This window comes from Phytophthora parasitica, assembly GCF_000247585.1.
Source record: "Phytophthora parasitica INRA-310 unplaced genomic scaffold supercont2.111, whole genome shotgun sequence".
Lineage (NCBI taxonomy): Eukaryota > Oomycota > Peronosporomycetes > Peronosporales > Peronosporaceae > Phytophthora > Phytophthora nicotianae.
Genome location: NW_008649097.1, coordinates 2,690 through 12,704, shown reverse-complemented (window position 1 = coordinate 12,704; position 10,015 = coordinate 2,690). Strand labels below are relative to the sequence as shown.

The 10,015-nt window shown below is 47.1% G+C and overlaps 2 protein-coding genes across 5 annotated transcripts; one reads left to right on the top strand and one right to left on the bottom strand.

The window, feature by feature from the left end:
* Positions 1 to 1,092: 1,092 nt before the first annotated feature.
* Positions 1,093 to 3,901, top strand: PPTG_19325 (hypothetical protein). Of its 4 annotated transcripts, XM_008917666.1 has the most exons (4): positions 1,093 to 1,384; positions 1,473 to 1,497; positions 1,606 to 1,917; positions 2,013 to 3,901. In XM_008917666.1, the coding sequence occupies exons 1-4, from the start codon at positions 1,311 to 1,313 to the stop codon at positions 3,774 to 3,776; spliced, it is 2,175 nt and encodes a 724-aa protein (XP_008915914.1). In that variant the 5' UTR covers positions 1,093 to 1,310; the 3' UTR covers positions 3,777 to 3,901. The 4 variants fall into 4 exon arrangements, with proteins under 4 accessions (XP_008915914.1, XP_008915915.1, XP_008915917.1 ...); XM_008917667.1 differs by having other exon boundaries at positions 1,473 to 1,917; XM_008917669.1 differs by having other exon boundaries at positions 1,093 to 1,497.
* Positions 3,902 to 4,875: 974 nt separating this feature from the next.
* PPTG_24550 (hypothetical protein) lies at positions 4,876 to 6,053 on the bottom strand. Its single transcript, XM_008917683.1, has one exon. It carries the CDS (start codon positions 5,825 to 5,827, stop codon positions 5,522 to 5,524), a length of 306 nt encoding a protein of 101 aa, XP_008915931.1. The 5' UTR covers positions 5,828 to 6,053; the 3' UTR covers positions 4,876 to 5,521.
* Between the last annotated feature and the right edge of the window lie 3,962 nt (positions 6,054 to 10,015).

The window sequence follows — 10,015 nt, the reverse complement described above, 5'->3', positions numbered from 1 at the left end:
TTTTTTTTATGGCTAACCCAATCCCGTGCACCAACGATGGGCGGAATCGGTCCTTCTTCCACACGCCGATTGGTCCTCAGAAGGAACCACTGGCTCCACTCTTGCACACAGTCCACAATGTCCTTCACGTACGCTGATTGGCGTTCTTCCACAATATTGTTTTGTGATTGGCCAATCTTGCCAAATATCCTGCCTCGGTGGTGTCAGGTTTTTGTGCAGATTCGGATTCATGCTCTTGAAAAATGTCTAAATTCTGAGCAGCAAGCATTCAATATTTTTTTTTTACTGTCCTGTTCAGTCTTTTCGAGTGCAAGGTGAAGCTGCAACTCATTACACTGGTCCAGAACATCAATTCGAGGTGGATACTGACTGATATCATGCTGTGGTGTTATTGTGCGCCCTGGTGATTACATGCTTATCGCACCGCCAAAAACTGCCAATGTACCCAGGGTAGGAGACGAGATGCTATTGCCAGGGGGTAAAAGCGTTGCTAATGACAAGGGCAATCCTTCCTAGAAAAATTTCACTAAGTGTGCTTACGCATACTTTTGTTATTGTGGATCTCGCCCGATCGTCACGATACTGTTGTGTAATACTGAATTTACTGTACACGCATGCGGCTGAAGGCGTGGTGCTGTTGTCTCCATTTCGGCGTGCTGTCTACCAGTATTGTCTTGGTAGATTGTTTGTCTAGCCTTAATTCGCGTGAATAAGCATCGTTATCGTTGCACTCACCATATATCTCCAAGTCGAACCGACATCACAGCGGGTTGAATAACGCTAATTGTAGCGACTTTACTAGACGGCGGTTGAACGGACACGGTTACAGGGCGACATCCAACTGCAATTATTAAAACGCCAAAAGCTCCATAACAAGCCCATTAAGGATGGTTGAAGCCGCAGCCTTAATAACAAAAAAAACAAGTGAAATTATTTCATTAGCCACTCCAACTTTTCCAAAATCTAAGCCGCAAAAGAACAACATTTAAGCAAAAAATGCGCTTTAGCCCAGGCGGCAAGATCGGCCAATCACAAAACAATATTGTGGAAGAACGCCAATCAGCGTACGTGAAGGACATTGTGGACTGTGTGCAAGAGTGGAGCCAGTGGTTCCTTCTGAGGACCAATCGGCGTGTGGAAGAAGGACCGATTCCGCCCATCGTTGGTGCACGGGATTGGGTTAGCCATAAAAAAAAATGGCCCAACTCTGGCGGACACCCGACTGGGGGCCAGTCGCCGATTTTCGATCGGCTCCGACACTTTCGAAGTGCTGCAAGATTTCATCCTCTTCGTGACTGCTACAGCCAACAATGAACGCGGTGACGGGCCACTTTGAGCGTCGCTCTTGCCGACACTCGACGCTGTTCATGGCCGAGTACAAACGGTACGGGCCTGAGTCATCTGTACATTGGGAGGAAAAGGGTCCTCAACAATTGAGTCTGCAAATTGTTCATTGTTGGTTGCTGCCTCAGGACCAATCGCACCAAGAAGACCAAGGTGCGCTATTCTATCCACTGCACTACCATATTGCAACTACCCATCGCAACCAGTCAGTCTCACGTCCTTTTGACTTCTTATATGCCGTGCTGCACTCGACGAAACCAGATCCTGCGCTGCTTCCCGCATTGCTGTCCCGAGCATCTCAACCGCAGCTACTGTGGAACGTCACTCTGCGTTCGCGTCAAGCTTGTCGACCCCGCATGTCTGGACGTCCAGCAGCAGACTGAGACGACCACCGTCTCAACGAACAACCCTGCCAGCTTGTTAGTGTACGCTCACTTTGAGGAAGCCCAGACCAACTTCCTGGCCATCAACGACGTGATCGACTACAATGAGGTGAGTAGCTCCATCCAGACGGAGCAGACACCCAAGGGCACGTGGATAGAGGGCACCGTCGTACGCGACGCCGACGTCAATGTACGTCTACGTCAATACTTTTTTTTCCAATGAACTTGTAGTAACAAACAGCTACCAGACTCTGACTTGAGTGACATTCCCTTTCGACCTAACAGCACAGCAGCTTGTTCCAGATCAACCCTGGTGCTCGATGGTACTATGAGTGGGAGAGTGCCGCCACCAAGGCGCAGCGCTTCACCAAGCACGCATTGCGAGTGTACATCTTCCAGCGTGTCCAGTCGCAGTTGCGTGTGGTAGGTCTGATCTCCTCGTCCGAGTTCATGGTCGTATCTTATCGTCGGGCTCCCGGTGAAGTGCGTGCCGAGCGTGAGGCAATGGAGGCCTTGCGCACGGCTGTCGGCACTCAGCAACTTGTTCAACCGGATGCTGATGGACACAGCAGTAGCCGCATTACAACCCCATCCTATGAGCGTAAAGCTCCACCAACTCCGCTTCGACAGATAGCAGGCCGTGAAGAGATGCTCTGGCAGAACCGCAAGTTGTGGGAATGTCGACATCCAGACATTATGACGTCGTCCAAGCATCTCGCTATCCTCTTCTACTTCCTGCGGTATTTGAACGCATCGTCACACGGAGCTAGTTTGGAAGTTCTAAGTGGACTTTTCAAGGACCAAGTCGAAGGTTATCGTTCAGTAGACGGCAAGGTATGGGAGGGGGATAACGACACATACCAACAGTTCTCTACACCACTATCGTGGGCCTTTCTCGAACCCCTCAAACGAGGGGAAAGTAAGTCGCACAGGTGTGACGATGCAGTTGAGAACGAGGAAGGAGGACAATGTTCGTTCACACGGCTGGTAGAGGTCTGCACTAGTCTGGCCGGTTGGCTGACTCTGGACTGCGCCAACCTGGAAATTTATCGTCGCATCCTCCGATCCTACAGCCCAGCGCTCTTAGATAAAGATCGAGTGCGTGCTGGATACGTGGAGGCAGTCGAGATGATGTGTAAGCTAGTTGATCGCTTCACTGGCTGGAACAAGGACTCGTCCACTTCGTCATCCACATCTCTGTCTCTTTTGAGCGAAGAGATCATGATGGCCGTGTTCAAGTACGACCACCTCAAGACGCTGCGACGTGTGCTGATGGATGTCCTCTCGTCGAACTCAATGTTTGGTATGCACGAGTTTGTGGCTCAACTTCGAACTCAGTATGTACTAGAGCAGATGTCCGCAGTACCAAGTCGCACCGTGTTGGCGTGGCTAGATGGAAGATACGCTTCAGTATTTGATGGATCATGGGTTTTCAACGGACATCGATCTCTTGTCACACCGATTCGAGGCTCAGCAGCTACTGATGTCTCGTTAGGGTGTCTACTAACATTCATGCGTGAGCTCGCTCGAATCAGCATTCGCCCAGTGGATGGGCAATCGCTGGAGATATACTCCGACTGGAACCTCGGCAATATCTGCGCTAGAAAGAATAAGCGGGTAGCTAGCAGCCACTCAGGCATGAGGTTGGTGCTGGATGGCAGACAACGAAGCTTCAGCAAATTCCTAAGCGGGATCTCTAGCTCCATTCCTCTTGGTGGGTATAACTACGGAGACTACCGTGGTAAGCTTACCTCTCCGAGTAGCTTCGTGGTTGAAATGAGCTCGTGGCCAGTGGATAGCAACAGAATGCAACCAGCTTTCCGATGGAAGTTGCAGGTTGACTTGGAACCAGACAGCCACGTTCAAAATCGCGAGGGCAATTTAAGACACCTCCTTGTGAACGGTATCGTCGAGGAGGGTTTCTGGAGAATGGATAGCAACAACCAAGACCAGGATTCCCAAGCAACGCCATTTAAACTAAAGTATGCGTCTGTGGAGGCGTGGTATCCGGTGTACGAGATCGTAGGTGTTTACGACCGAATAGGATAAGCATGAAAAAGTGGTAGTGTTTTTATTAGTAAACAGTGGGCCACTGGCCTCGCCGAATGCTTGTTGCTCAGTTTCTCTGCTTCATTGATGACTGGAAAATATAATCAATAGTCTTGTTTCCGTAAAGCTGCAGTGGTACGTATAACATGCCTGGCGATGCTTGTAGAGTCTTTAGTTTCGAATATCAGGATTACATATAATATCAAAGTACTATGGCCTCACCAACAAGCAAAGCCATTTCATCTACTGCCACAGGAAGAGATACAGCGTCGGGGACAAAAGTCAGCATGGTATGATTTCGATTTCAGTCACGATAGGCAACAACATCACTATGTTGTACACCACGTAATAATCTAAACATCTCTTCATTCACGGAAGCTCGTATCTCAAAGTGCAATCGGAGTCTCGTCTGACACAGTGTATCCCATTTCGCGCACAAGTTTGTTAAGCTGCCGTGTGCTTCCCCAGCTCTCTCAGTCCGCAGATTCACAAGTGAATTTAATTTCGGGTTTGTCAAGATGTGCTCGTTCAAACAGCGTTTGGACCTCTCTGTATATACATTTAGCTAGACTTAAAGCTTTCTAGGCCATCACCACCAGCGCCGCTTTTCTCGTCGAGGAATCTTCGATAATACGTCCACCACCTCGTATATTATAAGGCCCCATTGTTGGAATGTTCCACCTGCACAGCAAAAAATTGAGAAAGACAAATAGGTTCGGTGGGTTTGAAGTCACGCTGTTTCGCCAGGGGGAATAGCATAAATGTCAGGACATGAAAGGATGTCGCGAAACTAGCATCACGCCCTCAATATTCGGCAAAGTACAGTGGCTTGTGAGTTCCCTCAATCCCGTAATGATTTTCCATTATTCTTGCTCAAATATGTGAGAAGTGCCCGTTGATTCAAGCGTAACCTTTATTTTTCTAGACTTCTGCACTCCGTCATCGGTAAATGTGCACGATGGTTTTTTGTGAACTTCATGCACTTGCATTCATATGCTACTTTACGCAGAGCAGCAAGGGGAATACCGACAGAAAGAATCAAACGCCACAGTAAAATCAGGATTCGGTATTCTCTCATTAAACAGCAGCTTCTGGTGATGTCTTGGTCGAAGTGAACAAATTGAACTGAAATGACAGCTTCGTTGCCAATGGGTGACGATATTGCAACCGTTCTGATACCGTGAGAAGCAAACACATTCACGTTTAGTTTAAAGGGCCTTCATGCTGGTGCCGCGATGAAAAAAAAAAAACAACGCTGGCAGCACGATAAAATCGACGTGTATTAGTATTCGTGCCAGAAAAAAAATCAACATGACAGCATTCTTCCCTTCGTCTTTGGTCTTCGGGATGTAGTGCCATGTTGACTGCCATACGTCCCGTCTGGCATCGACTTATCACATCGTGTAATTTATCAAATCTTTGTTAAGCACATTCTCCGTCCACAAGTCCACTAAACGTCCAACCGAAGTTTAACCAAACGGTCGCACCATTTAATTGACGACGATACTGTTTCGCTTCATTGAAATAACAAGGCACTTGTTACCAGAACGTCTCAGCGACTTCATCAATGCAGTCTCCAGTCATAAACACCCAGCACAGAAGGTGAAAATCCATTGTAAGTTAATCTCCGTTCCCAATCAAAACATATTCCGAGAAGGTGTCCGTCTTCAGTAGGAGGAAAAGCTTTACGCTGCCAAGAAGATGCAATTGTAAAGGAGAATGACGTTAGTCCACCAGAAAATACTTTAGTGTACAGTCGCCATATGACGTGCGGAGAACGTCAACCAACAAAACTGCAGTTGCCACAATAGCGTCAAGGTAGATGCTACAAGTCCTCGTGTGCGCCTCCACTGCTGTCCAATTGATATTCCTGACACCCGATAGCCTCGCCACCTCACTATTATAATAGCTCCAGTTATGCACCAAGCTCGTACATCAGCGTACATCGCACACTCTCCATTCCACCAAAGAGATACTCGCCTGTATATCTCAACTCCCACCAAGCATGCAATAACAGTGCCTCTAGTGCCTCTATTGCTGAGCCGTGACATGCCCAGTGGCACAGAGACTCAGATCCATGTGGCGTGCGCAAGAGCCCAGCCAGCCCTGCTGCAACTTTCGTCTTCGCCTTGGCAGCTCGAGAATGTGGCCACACGCGTCCATTCTCTAGCGCCGATGCCGCGGATTGCTTCCTTACCCGTCAGACATGGCGACACCGTTCGCGAAGTTCATCACCCGTGCCTAGATGAGCTTCCCGATCGTTTTCGATGGTCGAGTGGATTTGGTTGTAGCTGATAAAAGTTCTTAACCGATATTTGCCTTCAAGAACTAATAACCGTTGTTTTGCGATGAATCAGGGCATATTACGTGTAGCTAAGTACAACCGGGCTTCCCTCGATACAGTTCTCTGTGCGGCATGAATTTCTGAAACAAGGTCGCCGTCGATTAAGAGGAAACCCCTGACGACAGTCTCCAGGGTCCGCGGCACCTCAGGCGAGGCGTATGGAAAAGTCAACACTGTCAGATATAGGTCGTCTACTATGAGCGACGTTGTTCCGAGTAGTGAGTCTTCCGCCAAGCACAAGCAGTTCATAGTGGTCAGAATGACCGCGTGAAGGCTAATGCGACTTCAATCCGAGCTATTCATTTTCAAGCAAGATACGCTAATTGAGTCATTTCATACTAACGAAAGAACACACAAGGCACTTCATCGACTGGCATAAAGAAAATCTGAACTCCAGGCATTAAAATACATGTTTACTTCGGAGGCAAAAGCCAGTACCATGTATCATGCGTTCTCGAATTAACCATGGTTGGCTAATCTCGTTGTCCTTCAATTAATGCATGACAACCTCGTTTGATACAGGTTCCACCTTTGGTATTCCTACAGATCCACAACTTCGGGTTTGTCGAGCTAATAGTAATCAGACAGCGTCCGAATCGCCCTACATGTCTATAAGACATGTTGTAGATCTCAGCCCCTCTCTGTTATCAACACGATCTCCACAATAATGTGCTCGACCCCTACAACTGTATAAGGCAACTCCACACAATCCAAGTTGTTTTACGAGAACACCATAAGCGCTGGCAAATGAGGAACAGGGAACCTACCATCGCATCCTATGTAGGGAATACTGGCTTGCGAGTCTCATACACTCACGTTAAAATCCATTACGTTGTCTTGAAGGGGAGAAGACTTGTCCGAACGGGTGCGAAATTAAAAATTGTTTGATCATGAAAGCTCTTCTCAGCGAAATTTTTACTGCCGCATCCCACGTATCGACGAATGAGCGTGACATCGATTTCTGCTATCTTAATTCATTTTGAGCGAGTATTTTAACTTGCATGGACCAGGAAAAAAAGCGGCACATTCGACTTTCAATCTTGTAGCTCAACGAGCAAATGATTTTGTTGGTTGTCCTGATCGAAGTGAGAAAACTGAACTGAATGGTTAAACAACGACAGCTTTGTTGTAATCAGGCCGCAATACGGACCACTGACACAAATAACGTACTTTCAATTAATTCAATAAACCATCAATGCATGCACTGGGCTGCAAAAAAAAAATCGGTGAAATCGACGAGCATAAGGCTAATCGTTGCATGCGATCACACAGACCAGAACGAAAATTTAGCAATCTGGTGCTCTTCGAGACAGGGAATAAAACGCAACACGCCAGCACCCTGGCCTTTGTCCTCTGTCTTCGAAAGACCAACTTTGCATGATGACCAGCGTCTGTCTTGCTACATCGTGTAATTTATGTCCACCTTTAGTGTCCAACGGAAAACGTCAGACCACCACGCCATTAGCCCAAATAATAGCCACAGTGCCTAATTTTTATTTAATGATCTGAGCACCGTCGCTAATCCCCATTCACATGTCAACTCGTTGATCAGTGATGATATCTGTAGTCTCGTCTGATACATGTAGCCGATCAAATTTGACTTAACACATTTTGTTAAGTCGTATTTTCCGTCCACAAGTACAGTGCGTCCAACTTCAAGTTTACCAAGACTTTTAGATGTACGTCAGGCGTTTCAATCACTTTTCAGCACTTCTTTCAGACTGTCGATGCGATTCACAAGAACTCGGAGCACTAAGGACGCGCCCACCTGTACTGGGAAGAAGTAAACCAGGCACACGGCAGATTAAATGCAGCATCCGTGTCGTCCATCAACGAGTAGTTTCTCTTTAGACCGAATTGATCACAGTAGACTGGCTTGCATAGCAACTTCGTTGCGACCTTGCGGCACGTGTCCAAAATGCATGGATTAGTACTTTTCTGCTAGCATTCACTTCAAAAAGACCAGCATACAGACATTGGGCCAGCTAGCTATCCACGGCTAACACACGATCACGGTGAACTCGCCAATGATGAAGCCAAAAACCGCAGGTAACACGGTCGGAGAGTAATCTTGCAGTCTCGTGTATTCGTGACAGGGAATGAAAAAGCGCATCACAGTCTTCAACTTTAATGTGCAGCAAGCCACTATAATAGCTGAATCATAAGCCTGCCGTAATAGTCTCGTGTGGCGACAAGTGGTTATTCCCCCGACGCTGCAAGTGATTTGAATGTCCAAGTCGAAACTTCGATAGTAACCGAATCACAGAACGTTAACAACCGGCCGGAGAACAAGTAATCTTAAAGTTTAGTGTCTTCGTGCAGGGGATGAATATGCGCATCACAGTCTTCGACTCAAATGTGTACCTGTTGAAGCCACCAGATACATCATGAGACTGCCGTAATAGTCGTCTGGTGGCAAGCTCTTATACGGCCCGTTATTTTTTGTTAAGCAAATGTTTCGTCCATAAGTACGTTGAATGTCCAACTTGAAACTTCCCCAAGGAATCGAATCGCAGGACCTTAACAATTGGTCAATTGATTGCTGATGTCCATTCACCCTTCCAGCAGCACTCACACCATACGAACAGACGAGAAAGGAGTTTGCACATTTCTCCACCGTCTTTTAGTGTCTCGCAAGTCAGAACATCACGTCTCAGCACACCCGCATTTCATAAATGTAGTGTCCATCCATATTCACACACAAAAAACATCCATAGTGAGTTCATCTCTGGCGGAAGATAATTTACCAGAATGAACTCGAAGGATCAAAGTTCTGCACAGCCTAGAAGATTCAGCTGTAAAGGGGGGTGCTGTTAAAACTGTGGTGTTCAGTCACTACATGACTTTGTATGACGCCAACACAAACTGTAGTTGCTACACCGACATCACAATGGATGCCACAACTACTTGTGTTCATCATCAGTGTTCCCCAATTGACACTTCAAACGTCGATAGCACGTTACCCATAACACCAATAACCGGTGTTAGAACCTTCTCCCTTGGTCATAGAGATAGCGTTGACTGTGCAGCTCTGAGCAACAATTCCCACCTTGGATGCGGCAGCAACGCCTTCATTGCAGAGATTCCATGTGGCGTGTTCTAAGTGCAGCCAGCGTCGTCGTCTTTGTGCAGTACAGCTTCCGATGGGATCTAGACGTCTCCACTCTCTGGAGCTGACGGTTTCTCGGGATTCCTCTCCTGTCAGACATGGCGATGGCGTCCAATCCGTCCCCACACAGCATCATCCTTGAGCAGTCACTGCTACAGCTCCCCGTCCGTTTTAGATGGTCGTTGGACCGCGGACAGGTTCATAACAGATAATAGGTTCTTAACTAAAAAGTCTTCGAGTTGAAGCGATACATATATAATATATTTTGGCTCACAGTGCCACTGCATATTACATTCGAGCTTTGTGCATCTAAGCGCAGACGGATGCAATTCCACGTTCGCTCGAATGTCTCGTCGATAGCTTTATGAGCCTTCGGGAAGTGCGTAACTGGAAACCGACTAAATCTTCATCGTCAACGGCAGGGTGACGAACTCAAGGCAGCTAGAGCAGGGGTCGGAAAAAATAGTGCAATACAATAAATAATTGTGTTTTCCCGTAAAAATATGTATTATTGCACAAGCCAAATCCTCCTACAATACACTATTGAGCCAATAATTGACAATAAATACGAAGAAAAAAAAACTCGTTTTGCACCGCTGAGCGTCAACAGGGATGACATCAGTGATTCAGCTCTCCTGCGTCACCTAAACGACTGGTTGAGAGCCTTTCATTGTTAACTGCCTTGGAATTAAATCCTCATCAAAACAGTTCATTACGAGATCTTCTCAGCTCGCCAAACATGGTCGCCAACAAGCAACTCTCCGCCTACTTCTTCGAGCATCTCGG

What these genes read in the sequence shown, in the direction of transcription:
- PPTG_24550 (XM_008917683.1), bottom strand. Translation starts at nt 5,827, where the DNA reads ATGTCACGGCTCAGCAATAGAGGCACTAGAGGCACTGTTATTGCATGC.
- PPTG_19325 (XM_008917667.1), top strand. Translation starts at nt 1,311, where the DNA reads ATGAACGCGGTGACGGGCCACTTTGAGCGTCGCTCTTGCCGACACTCG. An exon ending in TTCATGGCCGAGTACAAACG is followed by an intron (nt 1,385 to 1,472) that starts GTACGGGCCTGA and finishes TTGCTGCCTCAG; the next exon opens with GACCAATCGCACCAAGAAGA. An exon ending in TACGCGACGCCGACGTCAAT is followed by an intron (nt 1,918 to 2,012) that starts GTACGTCTACGT and finishes TCGACCTAACAG; the next exon opens with CACAGCAGCTTGTTCCAGAT.